Here is a 15,791-nt window from a genome sequence, read left to right on the forward strand (position 1 = left end):
AACTCGACGGATTCAAACTGTCCTATTTCCACTTCAAAAGAGAAGAGGCACTGAGCTCTTCCCAACTTATCTTCAAACGCCCAGCACCCTAGAAAGTTTCTTTAAAAAAAATAAAGTCTCTAGTTCCCCCAAGCACTGTACCCGTTACTGTAGCTGCTGTCTCTCCCTCTTCTAATTATACCCATGTGAGTCTATTAATCAACTTGTAAATTATTTAGAGAGCCATGCGCTGTCTTCAGCTAGTACAAACACACGGCATGCAAAGACTTGCTGAAAACCAATGGAGCTCCCAAAGGGTCTCTCCAATGTTCAGACAGCTCGCTGCTCGCCAGCACAGCGCTCTTAAAAACAAGAAATAACGCTCAGCTTTACCTCCTCAGATAGAAAGATTTACTCGGCCTTTCAACTCTGAAACTCTTTGCAAGTTTTTAACAAAGAGGAAGCCGCTCTATTGTCAAACCTTTACTTCCCACTTAGCGATGAGAATATTAATTTGGTGTCAGAACCCCAAGTGCTTTCAGCGAGACTCTAATTGCAATCGCCAGGGGACCCCAAGTTTCAGAGGCTGCACCAAAAAGCACCCCTTTAAAAACATCCCAATTTAAAATAAGGGGGAAAAAAAATATCTACATTTGTACAGTAATAGTTTTTATTACAAAACAGGAGAAATTAGGGAATTCCAGATTTTGCCCCCCACAAGCAGACTGCCATGGGGGACAGCTTCAGATATTACTACTTAGAAAAAGGAAGGGGAAAAAACAACACAGATCGTGTGTGTTCAAGTCTAACAGGCTGCAAACAGTGCAGTGTTATGTGCCTTCCATGAATCAGCTCTCCTCACCACCTGAATCTTCATTTTGGTGGAAAAACAATTAACGAAACTAACAGCAGGTCTCCTAGCTGAAAAGCAGAATCTTACTGGTTTGGGAGCGGAGTTTGTTTGCTTGTTTTTCTTGGCTCCATTTATTGCAGCCTCGCAAACAGATATATTAATTAGCAATGACCATTCCATTCTATTTCACCATGAAACCAGAGAAAATTGAACAGACGGAACGGCATGCAAATTTCTTTTCAACTGACTGATGGCCTTCCCTATTTTTGTGATGCACCCAATGCCAAAATGTTTCTCCTTCTATTTTCATTAATGCAAACACCTCAAGGGGCAAACCCCAGGGACATTTAAGGGGAGGTGGGGGAAAAAAAGGCAGAAATGCTTTCTGCAGCGGTGTTCTGTTTTGGTTTTTTCCTCACAGGGTATCGAATTCTGACAGACACCTTTAAAAAGGCAAATGTAGATAGTGCAGATGGAACTTTCAATTAATGCATGCCCATGTTTTAAATGAGACAGGTCCAGGGTGGAGTCCAGCCCTCCTCAGAATTACAGCAACCTGGGGACACAAATTCCATATAAAGGTCTTAATCAAGCCAGAGAGGGCTTATGAATGGGCAATCTCCATATGCATCATTTGTTCGGAGCCTGAATTTCTAGAAAGGGAGGACCAGACTATGGAACAATCTCTTCAAAATATTTCCGAAGGAATCAAACTGTGCTCACCTCTACTCCAAATGGAAGTCGTCCTAGGCTGCCCAAGCAAACGGTGTGCGCTAAACTCAGTATTATTGACCAAAATTTAAACTAACTGGAGTTAGTGACCAGACGACTGGTACCAGGCTCCAGTGCTGGTAATTTTCTGCCCAGAGTATAGCCAGCAATAATTGCCTCGTGCTCACTGAAAACCACTATATCCTAAAGGAAAAGTCTGTGCATTTCAGACCGGTTGTCCAAGGAACGACTCGATGTTTATGACGGGCAGAAAGCAGTCAGGTTGCTGAACCCTTCACTGAAAATGCATTTTTTAATATCTAGTGTGCACCAACTGTAGACTAGAATGTCCTGGGAATTAAAAAATTAATGGGCTCAAAAATATCTATGCTACCTTCATTACGCAAAATAAATCACCATATACAAAATGGAGAAGTTTGATAAAGCAACAGAAAAAGCCTTTATGAGACAGCAAACACTAGAAAATACAGAAAATGGGAATGCACTGAGTTGCCTTCCGGGGTGAATAATAGAATTGTTTGGGGTGTTCTTGAAAAACATGTTGTATACATGAAGCAGCATTACAGGAAGAAACAATAAAAAGAATGTTTGTGAATCCTAAAACCAAGAAGAGCACTGAGGTAGCCAGACAGAACTAGAACAGAATAGACAGTGGACAGCCTCAATAACTCAATAATGAATTAGCTTTGAATAAGCTGGTTTTTGAGCCTTTTAATGACACCGCAACATACCCTATCGGCATATCTTAAATGACTAATTTTATGCAATCAATTTTGTCCATAAGAAGGGAAACCACACTGAGATCTGTCCCCAGGGCAAGCATTTTAAGAATATATGAGGCGTGCCCTCAAGATTTTATGGCACTAGTTTCATTTTGAATAGTAATGATATGAGTACAACATTTCTCATGGTCTGTCTTTGGTTCCAGGGTATTCTGTGATAATATCACTTGCATGATTCCCTGCCTAAAGGAACAACTGCTCTTACTTGGTACAGAACTAAAAATGCAATGAAAATTTTGAAGTTCTAATTGCTTTTCCAGTTATTAGACTCTCTGCCGTTGACTAAACTAACTCTATTCAAACACGATTTTCTTGAAACTTAATAGAGTCAATACTAGTGTCAGAATCTTTCCTTCGTATTAACCTGGTTGTAACTCTGTAGCCAGACAGAACAGATTCTCTGCTCATCTTCCCTCTTCAGTACACTATGTTCTTTCATTTTCTCCAAGCCTCTTGTGAGGGCAGTAATGAATTCTTGTTAGTGTTTACTAATGTAAATTCATTCTTTGTTATCCCTGGGAGAGGAGGATTAGCAAAATGACAGAACTTATTATTTCTGGGATTGCTATATAATATTTACTTTTCTTCAGCCCTTAATTTTGTAGTATGTCCCACCAAATAAAATATATGTGCATACAAGCAAAAACAAAGGGAGAATTTCTCAGCACAATGCACAGAAATATAGTTATGGTTCCCATTAATATTCAGAAGCATTGTACAGCTTTATCCTTGCATGCTGTATTAAAAAAAATAATCTAAACCTCGAATAATTTCTAATTTGGAGGAAGAAACGAATTGCAACTTCAATTTCATTTTCCTGAAGTGAAAGTGGCTCCCTTGGACTAAGGATGTGCATATTTTTAGAACTGCCTAAAAATTACAATCCGTGTATTTTAGTCTACTGGGAATGCTTTTGGTATCTCCTTTAAGGAACTACGATGGTTAAGATGAAGTTTATAAAAAACCATGAAGAGCATTTTAGTAAAGAAAGCTCTTAAAAGACCTATCTTTGAATAAACAGATCATCCAAACTCCCATCTCAGCCGTAACTGTAATTTAGCCAGCAAAGTCAAGTGTGGTTCTCCCACAAGCTCCCAGTCCCAGCAATATGGTGGTGATCACAGAAAATTAATGCATTGAACTGGTTGAGTAGTTGTATTAAGAATAAAAGCAATCCGTTCACCAGAGATGAAGTCTAGAGTTAAAATCTATTACCTTGTGGCTTGATAAGTGACTGACAGGGGGATAGGATACCCAAAGCTGCGAGCTGCCAAAGGTCTTTTGGAAATGCTCAGAAAAGTGCTGGATGTCTGGGTGTGGTATCAAGGGAACCGCAGTTAATTTTATAGGCTCATGTTTCAGATCTGTGGAATTCTGCCTCAGAATTCAGCTACTGTGCAAAAAAGGGGACCTTCAAGCTTTCCACATGACCAAACGGCTTTCCTTGCCAAAAATAAGAGACAATGAAGATTTCCCTTTGCTCGGGCCGGGGTTGCTCAAAATTCCATTAATACTGAAGCTTAACCGAGATTTCTCAATCTTCAGCAAGATTGTCTCCTTATATTTGTATCACTGGTACCTATTTCGCCTGTTGTCAGAAACAGGACTGAAAGTTCCTCTTCCAGGCCGCTGTAATTTGGCAAAATATTCTTCCACCCTACTGAAATACAACTTCTCCTTCAGAACTACAGATCTTGTCTGATTTTTAATACCCACCACATACAGAGAGCTATCCTCGTGCAAGACAACTAACAAACATGTACGTTTAAGCTGCTGCCCTAAGGAGCTTACACTATTTATGATTTATATGAAACCACAGCAGAGCCTTCCAAAAGCAAAGTATGCTTAGATATTCTTTGTGGTAGTCCCCTCCTACAACCAAAAATGCTGATAGAAATGAAGTTCAAAGAAACTTTATTTTTAAGCTAAAAAAATCTGCGTGAAAGTAGAGGAATCTACAGCAGTATTCTACAAGTCAAAACCTACATATAAAAGCAGAGTCTTTATTATGGCACACTTGAAATAAAAATGCTACATGATTCTGTGCTTTAAATAACAGTTTAAACACTTTAAAATTATACATCTATATCAGAATTCTAGCTGAACTTTACTGGAACAGTGAACTATTTGCTTTGAAGATATCTAAGATCTTAGAAGTCTAACTTCTGTCACGCAGTGCTACAAATCACAGGTAATTAAAGGAATTAATCAACTTCCAGATTACTCTGGCGTAACTCAGATTAGAATCTGGCCAAGAAAACTTCTCTCAATTTATTTTTTGCCACCAATTTGTAACTACAGTGTAATGAGACAACAACATGCCCTACCTGGGTATCCATTGTCAATATAAGGCTTAACGAGTTCTCCAAGTTTTGTCTTGTCTGCAATAGCTTCCTTTAGCAGTTGCCCACAGCAAACTAACAGGAAGGAAGAACAAAAAAGACACAAGGTTAAATTTTAAAAAGGAAGCAACAAAGAAAAGAAAAAACCCAAGAAGCTGCATACTGGAATAAGGTCACTGAATAAAATAAAAGTTGCAGGATTTTTGGGTTTGTTGTTAGGAATTTTTTTTTTTTTTGGCCAAGCAGAGCAAAAAGCAGAGAGACTGAGCAGGGGAGAATACTGAATAAAAAAGAATACATTTGGCAAAGAACATATTAAAAACAGAGATAGAGAGAAAGATATTAATCAAATATGTCCCTGAAATAATAACTCAAGGGATTGCCAGCAGTTTTCACTTTTTATAAACTTATAATTACCGAATAAAGTTACACCTGCTGAACAGGATCTGAACGGCACTGCTGGAGGTGCAGGATAATACGCAGTTCAAGGAAGTGACTCCCTGGATCATTTAATGATCATGTAAGAATCATATTTTAAAAACTCTGCTAATCCAATATCATCATTGATTTCAAATACACAGAACACCAGGAGATGCAGATTTAAAGTTTTAGTCAGGACAGTTGTATATGAAATGCTGCTGCTTTGGGCTTGGACAGCACTTTCTGACCAAAGTTATTGAGTTTTACTGCCCCACGCCACTGAGATACAACAGACCTGGCCCTGATTTTGTAGGGAGGGAACTAAGGCATAGAGGGGTTAAACAACATCAACAACTCCTGGTTCCGACTCAACTTTGGTAAATATTAGGTAACAGTCATTCTGTACATTATTGCATGACTTTTTCACATTAGCATGCTAACCGTGAACAAGCCTCATCCAGAATTTTCTGGGCCCCTTTTACAAAAAAAAAAAAAAAAAAAGAGAATCCACTTTAAAATAACTGCTTCCTTTTCTAATTTATTACTTCAGATGCGTAGAAGCTGAGTCTTCGTTAAATGTCAGAGCAAATTTGATTTTAAAAGTGTCCAAATTTTGGTCAGACAGCTGAAACTGCAAAGACATTACTTGTGATCCACTGAAGAATTCAGAGCACTACAGGAATCTAACACATGGAAAAATACTGATATAAAGGGTATAAAAAATGATGACTAAAAGTGTTAGAGCTGGTTTGTCACAGAACATATGCTCTATAGGCTTATATTTCTTCATGGAAATACTTTTCGCTTCCCCCAAGAATTTGACATCCATAGCAATGGACAAACAGAGAAATTTCATGAGCAAATAAGAAAGACAGACAGCAAAAGATAAGTGATCAAAAAGAGACAAAGGGGGAATTGAGTAAAGTGCGTATTTAGTGAGAACTTACTGTTGACAAGACGGTATTTCTGAGCTATTAGTGATGCCTGCAGGCTCTTCCCGCTGCCTGGGGGGCCACAAAAGACAACCCGTGGTGTAAAGGGGGCGGCCGATCGGTGCCGTGTTTGGACGTAGGTGAGAACTAGAACATGAGAGAAAGGCAAAAAATACAGTTTATATCCTGTTGTTTGTTTGGGAGGTTTCTTTTAATAATATAAAGATTTGTTAACTTCTCTCTTTTTAAGAAACAAGGTTGTCATTTTGATCATCATTTATTTTACCACTGAAACGTCTACAGACTCCAATCCAAATCAGACTCTGATGAAACTGTCATGTCAGCAACTTAGACTGAGAGACACTTTAGAAATCTTACTATCATTACACTCTTATACTTTCTTTCATCAGCAGACATCAAACCATTATAAAGAGCAGATTCAATTAATAATTGCTCTTTTACCATCTTGTTTTTAACAGAAGTAATTTTTGCTTGATAGGTACAATTTTGCCATGCAAATTATAGAGGGATATAATTACATTTAATACTTTCTGCAGTTTCTGAACAAATATTTAAGTGTGAAAACTCAAGATGTTAAATTAATATGACATTTATCCAGCTGCGTGTGTGATTAACAGTCGACTAATTACAATATTATAGACTTGTAGCATAGGATGTCATGACACAATACGGCATTGACAACACGTAACTGAGTATTATTTTATTCTTTTGTCCATCATTTTTGCATAATTTGTCAAGACTATTTGAGCTTCTCTGTTTGCTGGACATCATTCTTCTGAGTTTTGTATTGCACAGGAAATATCACATTCGGGTCAACCTACAGATTATTAGAGCTTTGGAAAGACTACAGGACAACGGAAGCATCATCAACATTGCTGGATTACAGAGATCTGAACTTTGTTACAATCTCAAAAGAGAACCTGATAGATCAGCAAGAAGTTACAAGAAGACACGGCTTGGCTGTGATCGGGATTGAATTTGGACGTGGCCAAACACTCTTAGTCCCCGTGCCCCTTTTATGGCTAACGCACTAGAGAAGAGCGCAGTTCAAGCTTAGCACAAGCTACCCAAGCTTAAAAGGGATTGTAGATTCACAAGCCAGGTCTAAAGTTCATTCCACCACATCCCGACCGCCCCGTTACCCACGGACGCACCTACACACGCTTTGATTTCCTCTGTAATTGCAAGGGATACAATTAAGTGTTAGCCCAGAAATCTTTAGTTCAAATAGAAGAGTCTATAGACTAAAGAGTCCTTGTAATAAAATGCTATTTAGTCTAGCAAATGAGACAGGCTTAGACATTAATGTTTATGTGACTCGTAAGCTCATATTAAAAAAAACCAACACAAACACTCAAAAAAAAACCAAACCAAAAACCCAAAAAACAAAGACCAACCAAAAAAATCTTTTTGTAATAAAGAAGCCTCTCCAGCAAAGTCCAGACCTGCTATTTCTAGCCAGTGAACTTTAAGTGTTGAGAAATGAAATCATCTGCAACCCCACGGGATCACATCCATCTCTCTCCAGCACCACAAGCTGTACCAGGATACGACACTGTACCACGGAATTTGATGTCACACATCCCAGCGTACATTAGCAGCAATTTGATCAAAGTTTAAGTGTTTACAAAATTTTAGAATTATATGAAACAACCCATAATAATACTAATACTGGTAGGGTATCTCCTTTTTCTTTTTAAACTCTATCTGTAGCAGTAAAAATACTTAACAAAAGACCTGGAAAATCCTAACAGATTGCTGCATAACTTCCTAAAAAGCAAGTACCAGCTACCCAAGGAGTGCTCCAGTTATTCAGAACATTTTCCATAACCCAGCGTATTGAAAAGCACAAACATTACAGGCAAAGCACCCTGCTTACAAATGATGCTTAATTTGCAGTAAATAACCAAGTTAATTAGGAGTAATGATCCCCTAGACAGTCTCCACATCTAATTATTCTTTAAAAAAAAAAAAATCTGGCTGCTTGATGCACTGCAGAAAAAAAGATCTAGAGAGGATTTTTCCATTCCGGTTTTCAATTTATCTCACTACATTATTAATTAATAATAATTAATATTCAGACACTCACATTTTTATTTACAATTCCAGGCATGAATTCTTTATGAATGATGATATGAACTTTTAAATTTAATTAAGTAATTTAGAGGTAATTAATGTGTAAATTCAGAATATAAACTTCCTACTTGTTTATCTTAAAAGTGCAGCACTTGTTATTTAAAAAAAAGACCTTTTTGAGATGCAAAATTACTAGGATATAACAGATCATCTACAGACTGACAGCTACAAAGTACATTATCAATTGGTCTTTCTGGCAGTTTCCTTATTCTCTTCTTGAAGAATCAACATTAAAAGTCAGATTGCATTACAGTCAAGCAAAGGCAAACAAGGATTGTTGAACAGAAAAGCTACCAGCACAAACAGCTTTTAAATAATGAAATGTTACTGGCTTTGAACTACTCCCACTTCATGTTATCAAGACTTGTGGAAGGTACCAGCCCTGCGGGAGATTAACAACTGAGCCCCAGCGCAGCCTTTGAGAAGAGACTCTGGTGGAAACAACCGTGACATTTGCTCTACTGAGTCAGCTGCTCCTTGGCTGGACTCTGGAACTGAGACTGTTCAGTAATCTGCATTTATTCTAACCTGTAAAATAATTACCAGGAATCCCAGACTCCGTACTAGAGAGAACAACTCAGCTGGGAGCCATCTGTGTTGGCTATTCCTAATCCCATAAACTGTCTCTAATGGTTGGGAACTACCTTTCAAATAAGAGTTTCTCAACCATCAGATTTGCCACAAAGGTACATATTTACCCTGTGACAGGACATCCATGCAAGGCTGGTCTGCGTTGATCGATTTCAGAATTTTTTGGTAGATCTGGAAAATCCCAGGGAAGTTTCTGTGATATTCCAGCAGTTTCCTGGACATCTCCTCTTCAGACAGATCTTCTGGTTTCACCAAACGTTGCTGTACCAGCTCATCACTTGGCCAGTCGAAGGTTGTATGGTACACCTCTAGAAGTTAGACATATTTTATTGGCACACAAAATAATGCAATGCCAACAAATACTTTTCCAAAACAGTATACATTTATAATTATAAATTCCTTCTAGTTCTTAAAGGGATACCATTTAAATTTTAATCCCACTGGCATGACAATGTTTCTGGGACCAAGCAAGGCTTCAGTTTCTAGTGGGGATCAGAAACCAACACATACTGCACCTTCTGTGACGGGATCAAGCCTTTTCCCGCTGTTCCGTTCAATCAGCACAGTGTCTGGAGCATAAAGCACAACTAGGCACAAAAAAAAGGAAAAAAAAAAACCCAAAACGTTAATAATAGCACTGCACCCATGAATATGAGCTGTTCCAGTCATCCATACCAATTAACGAGGTTCTCCCTCACATTGTACCTGGAGCCAAGGACAGAAGTGCCCACAGATCACCTGAGTCTGATTCTCTTCTGCATCAAAACCAATTACTTTTCATGCAGGTACTTTGGTAGCGAGACCAGTGAAACTCATTTTTTGATAACCTCACAGAAAAGTGTTCAAACTTGATTAGAAAGCATCGAAAGATGGAGAGTCTGTCAGTTACTTTGGTTGCTTTTGGCTAATCATCGTCCCAGTTAAACACTGTAATTTAATTACTAATTTCAGTGCATTTGATTACAGGTTTCAAACAAGTTCTTCTTATGACTTTCTTCTCTGTATGAAACAGCTCTTTCAGATGATTTTTCTCCCTATTAAGGTACTCATACACTATAAATCTCATCTCCTCTCAGTCTTCTTTTTTATTAACTAGACAGACTGAGCTCTAAGATTGTCATTCAGGTCTTGGTTGCACAGGTATAATTGTGAGCAAAACTCAACTTCAGATGTTATTAGCTATATTAAAAATACATGCAAGTACTAGACATTAAACGTTTTTGCCTAACTCTATAGCAGTGATTCTGAATTCTTCATTAACAGCCTAATTTCATCCAAATCAAATCCAAAGTGACAATTCATCACGTTCACTAACATTCTGGCAAGTTCACTCTCCACTGGCAAGCTCTACATTTATCATTTTACACCATATTCCACACAATCATAATGTTTTCTTACATTCTACATAGGTTCCCTAACAATATTAATTTGGGACAATTGGTTTCTAGATGGCAAGGGCAGCTGTCCAGCCTTCCCTATCAAAATCCACCCATGCTCTGAAAGGTCAAGCTTAAAATCATGATGTTTCCGCTTCACTTGGAGTAAAATTTGCTAAGTCTACATTCTCTAACTCAACAGAAGGATGAATTTGTAGTTAGTACATGAGGAATTGTTTTGGTTTGAGGACCACTAAAGGCTGATTTCCAGAGGCTGAAGTGAGAGAAAATTTGGACCCACTCCTAGGACAGAAGCAAAGCTACATATAGTTGCTCAGAGACACTTGTCAGAGTGGTCTGTCTTCTTTACAGAAAAATATAAAGAAAAAATTTACAGAACTCTGTATAAGAAGAAAAGGGTTCATGTGTGAGTGACAGGATTTGAAGTTTCACAGGTTACCTCAAGTTTTTAAATGAACCCGAGTCATACTGAAATATTCTGCTATCTGGTGAATCCGATGTCTTCAGCGTCGGTATTGAATTTATGGAGGATTTTTGGGGAGAAACACTTCCAGTCTTTCCTGCTGGATGCAACCACACATGAAACTTGTTCTGCTTACCAACATGCCTAGGAAAGATGCCAGATGATTGCAGCATCCACGCCTGTTCCTGATTTTCAGGGAAGCCTTCCAAAATCCATCCCTATTGAACAAAAACGTGAAGCAGTTATTGATCCTGGAAAAGAAAAATACAAAAAATAGCACTAAATATCAGTGCTATTTGCACAAAAATGACCTCGTTCTGATCTCACAAAAGCACAGTATTTGTTATGGATGCTTGTGAGAGAAGAGAGCAGACATGGAACACCAATATTTTTGTGAAACGGCATGCACTAATACCACTGCCACAAAGCAACGGGAACTTATGTATCGTAGCAATGATTTATTTTTTCATGTTTCAATCTTAAAAAAAATAAACTTCTATCTCGAATAAAAACAACCCAAAACCATTTCTACAGTTTTGAAATATTCAAAAGGATACCAGCCCACACTGTGTATAAAAGAGAGACTAAACAAATCTAAAGGCAGATTTAATGCCAACAACACTGAGGAAAATATGCATGCTTTCATTATTTTCTTAAATTATACAGGAAAACTCACAGTAATGGAACCAGTGTTCCCAAAGCTAATGAAGAAACAGAGCAAAAGAAAGAAAAAAGAAAAAAGAGCCTTTTGCTCCCTTAAGTCCTTGTTATAGCCAGCTAAGTGTTGGATTGAGCATCTTTAAAAAAACATTTACAGATCTGTGAAATACCGTAGGAGAGCTGCAGCTTCACTCGGCTTCTGTGCGATGCGGTATTTGAAATCTAATCCACTTCCCAGTCTCAGGTCTGAATCTTCTAAACTTTCTCTAATTTATCTGCTAGTTGCTTAACCGCACACGTCCTTGTCACTATATCCTATACCTCCAAATAACTTTGTGATACTACAATACATCTGGAAACCACCTTTGTACTGAAATAAAGAAGATATTTTAATATTGCATTAGCTAGCAATCATTATCATCTCCCACATAAATCTGAAGCTCTGTCAGTATGGGGTCCAAAGGTTTTAGAAGTATTTTGGGGAAACGTATCTCCATGACTTCTGTAGGAGGAAATTGGGACATTCCAATTATACAAGAAAAGAGAGTAGACTATTTAAAATTCCTTAATTAGCCTGGTTTCAGGAACATGTCATCCTGCTGATATCTGTAGAAAATAAGAGACTGAAGTAACTGCAAGGCATTTTTGCCACTCCCAGTGTTTGCTCTATCGAATTAGAATGAACCGCTGTGTAAGGTCACACAGGTGCTGAGAAATCAATTTATCCCTCGGGACTTGCAGGACACAAGGCCGCACAATATTTTTAGCGCTATGCTACGAACTTCAGCGCTAGTTCTGAATATATTGTGCTTGTACAACAAATATATATAGGCCCAGGTCCTCTTCTAGGGAGAAATGGCATCAGAGGTCTGAAGCCAATAAATCTATGCCAATTTACACAGACTACAAATCTGGCGCATTTTCTCCACTCCAAGTGCAACACTTTTGGAAACTAAAACAAAACAAAGAAAAACCACCCCACAAAGCCATTGCTTCTGATGTCGATACAGCTTATTGCTCAAAATCACATACTGAGCAACAGGCAGTAAATAGAGAACACTGGGTTTTTTATCAATGTATAGAAAACTTCAAGAGGTTTATATAAAAAATTCAAAGGTCCTTAAAACAGGCAATAAGCAATTTTATAACTAAAAGTTTTTGCGATGTAAGAAAACACAGCTCAAGAAATATCTTCCTGCAACAATAGGTTTTAAGGCATTAAACAAAATAAACACACACCACAAAAATAGTTAGCATTTTGGATCTTATTTCCAAAGGTCTCCGAGTTCCAGAGTATCAGTCAGTCCCTAATTAGAATACATTATCCATCTACTTGACACTTCAGTGAAATGTCTATTCCACCACAGAGCTGCAGCTTTGTTCAGAACAGGTTTATTGATATTCTGCTGCATTCCCCCTCCATACCCCCAGTGGCTTGGTTCTGTTTTATCACACATCAAAAAGGCCGTATGCTCAGGGCACCCCGTGCACAGCTCAGAGCTGGAGGTCTGAACAGCTGCAAGTAGTATGGTATCACAGGAGGGACAAGCTCCAAGCAGATGTCACAGATAAAAAAAAAAAAAAAAAAGAAAAAAAAAAAGAAAAAATAGAGAGTAAAAAGGGAGTGTGGCTTGGGAACGAAGCGAGAGGAAGCAAGACACAGCAGAGCAAGACCCAACTTAAAAGATGCCTATCATGCTTTATGCAAACACTGGTCTTTTTTGCCCTCCTGACTATCATTAAAGTGTAATTAGTAACTTCACATAGTAAATTTGTTTCTTTAAAGAAGCCATCTATTTTTTGTTCTTGATAGCAGTAACCTTACATCCAGGCATGGATTGCACTTTATCACATCAAGGGTGGAACAAAGGCTAAAAGTAATTCCATGCTGCCTTTACTTGGTGGTCACTGGTCCCTCTCTTTCAGCTGGAAACTTCAATCCTTTCCCACATGAAAACTGCTGTAAATGCAGCATTCTGCTGCTGCCACAATGCCAGGCGAAGCGCTCCCTGCCCCGGGCCATGCTGAAAAGCAGCAACAAGGAATTACTTTCAAAGCCAACACTTTCCTCTCCAGATTTAAGGAATCTGGAGAAAACTAAATGCTCAAGGTCCTTCCCAAATGCAAATCTCATTTCTTTGCTGGCGCACTGCTCTCAGCTACAATACCTACCCTACATACCTTCACCCTTTCCACCCCAATAATAACGACTTGGGTATTCAGTTCTCCCTTGTTATTCAATCTGCACATCCCCCAATTTTTTTTTTCTAATTACGGAATCCAAAATTGACATTGCTTTAGTAAAATGAAAAGGGATAGCGCAAAGAAATAATACTGAATTACGTGGCATATCTGAAAGAAATCTCAGGCACAAGCACAAAGATCAAAGGTCACGAATACTCCTGCCTTTAGGAAAATGGGTAATCACAACAGTTTTTCCACATCATCATTCTGTGTTTCTGAAAAAGTATTACATGCCTTTCTATCCCATCTGAAGAAAGCGAACAGACAATAATGGAAAAAAAAAAAATCAGTAATAGATTTACTAGTATGGTTCTAAAGTTTCTGAGATTTTCAGAAAACAGCAGGCTGAGGAGTGCAGTAGAAATATCGTCAGCCCAGCTCCTGCAGTCCATCAACATTAGCAGCATGGATGATGGAAGAAACTCCAACCAAATCTCCCATTAGAAATAAACATTTTATTCCCCACATTATTTTCGTAGGTTGAGTAAGTTGCAAAGGTATTAAATAAGCAGCCACATTCTTCTTGGAAAATAAAAAAGGTGGTCAATAGGCAGATTCTCTCCCCAGAAGAATCTTGCAACATCACTATCCTTGCATGAAGTTTCACAGAGACAATGTGATCTTTATCTGCCAAGGTAAAACCAGAAAGAACCAGCAGTTGTTGCTCTCTTTGCCTTCCCTTTCAAGAATAGCCACTACCCTTGTGAACTGATTAATACCAAATGAAAAGTAATTATTCCACTACTCATGTGAATCACTGCCCTAAGCTTAGTTACCAAATGGTCCTAAGACATGAGGAAGGTTGCTCCGCTCTCTCTCTCACAAATTCACCACGGAGCAATCTCTCCACCAGTCTTCCCCAGTTCTGTAAATTCCCTCTATGACAGTCGGAGGTGCCGAAGCCAACATGTACTAACCCTGCAAGATGAAAAGCCTTTGTATCAGCTTCACAAGTCCCAGGTTCTAACATAAAGCTTGCCATAAGTTTTCTGCATGTGCTGGAACACCCACCCGTCTGATCCCTCGCAGTCCCAACTACATTTGTATTAGAAGAACACACAACACAGAGTCTCAGCAGAGCTGTTGATCAATAAAAATGTTCTCCTTAGAGGATGCCGGTGACATCTATAAACCTGTGAGTGTCAAAACAATGGCACAAAAAATTCTGTGTTCCTAGCGTCAGTGGGATGAAAGCTGTACAATTAATGCCAAGCCAATGACACCACAAGGAGAAATAAAACAGACAGCTGGTGGTACTATGGTCCAACATACTGCTCCTATCTATTAACATTTTCAGTAAAAACCAGCTGACTCATGTTTTGAAAGAAATGGCATAAATCTTTTCAATTATATAAAAAATCCACAGTATTAATTCTATTTCCAGTCACACAAGGAAAACATTGCAATTAAAATGCATAGATCCCCTTGCAAATGGAAAAGACATACACTATGTGAGGAAGTTGTAGTGACCACGAATTACTATCTATTAATAAGATTTTTAATAACCATCACAACTGTTTTTCCTAAAAATTGCTGAAATCTTAACTAGCCCGATAACATCCACTCCATTCTTGCTGAATGTCAGGGAAGCTTTATAAAGGGGTTTTTTTTTTCCCCCCTGGTTCTTGTGGGGACTGAAACCAGACTAAAACCTGGCAGTTCACAGTCAGAAGAGCAGTTTCTCTCTTGGGTTTATCATCCCTCTAACTTGCTTTCATTTCTACAGGTTTAAAGATGTTTTAAATATACTCACTAGAGGAGAAGTTTCACTCGAGATAGATGTTCCACGTCTTGCCACAAGGACAAGGTAGTAAATCATACAATCACCTGACTTGCTGTATATCCATGATATCTCATTGCACTGCTTACATAAAAAATGCTGACATTCATAGTCTTCTTTTTTTTTTTTTCCCCTGCTCATTTGCTAGTATATCCAGAGCTGACAACACTGGTTTCTCAAGTGTTCCTCAGCTACACTCTTTAATTCAAAATGCCACAAAAATGAACAAGATGGTACACCACCTGCGTGTCTTTAAATAGCTTCTCCTGCCGATTGAAAGGCCAAAGTCCTGCGTGAATTTAGTACAGACAAACAAATACATAAAATACTACCAGATATTTGATCTGGTGTGCTAAATAATAAATAAAAAGCTTGGCTGAAAAGACCTTAAGAGAAACCATGCAGACCCATATAATTCAAGCACAGTGACTAGCACTGCAGAAGTTTAATTCTACTTTG

At 38.3% G+C, this 15,791-nt stretch overlaps 1 protein-coding gene across 1 annotated transcript in view; it reads right to left on the bottom strand.

The window, feature by feature from the left end:
• AK8 (adenylate kinase 8) overlaps nt 1-15,791 on the bottom strand; it is a 63,438-nt gene that overhangs the window by 32,200 nt on the left and 15,447 nt on the right. Inside the window, exons 6-10 of the mRNA XM_065648703.1 lie at nt 10,785-10,866; nt 9,304-9,375; nt 8,896-9,096; nt 6,056-6,187; nt 4,674-4,763 (exon numbers count right to left, since the gene is read on the bottom strand). Of these exons, the coding sequence (XP_065504775.1) occupies nt 4,674-4,763; nt 6,056-6,187; nt 8,896-9,096; nt 9,304-9,375; nt 10,785-10,866 (577 nt within the window). The remainder of the gene's footprint in view (nt 1-4,673; nt 4,764-6,055; nt 6,188-8,895; nt 9,097-9,303; nt 9,376-10,784; nt 10,867-15,791) is intronic.

This window comes from Caloenas nicobarica, chromosome 19 (assembly GCF_036013445.1).
Source record: "Caloenas nicobarica isolate bCalNic1 chromosome 19, bCalNic1.hap1, whole genome shotgun sequence".
NCBI lineage: Eukaryota > Metazoa > Chordata > Aves > Columbiformes > Columbidae > Caloenas > Caloenas nicobarica.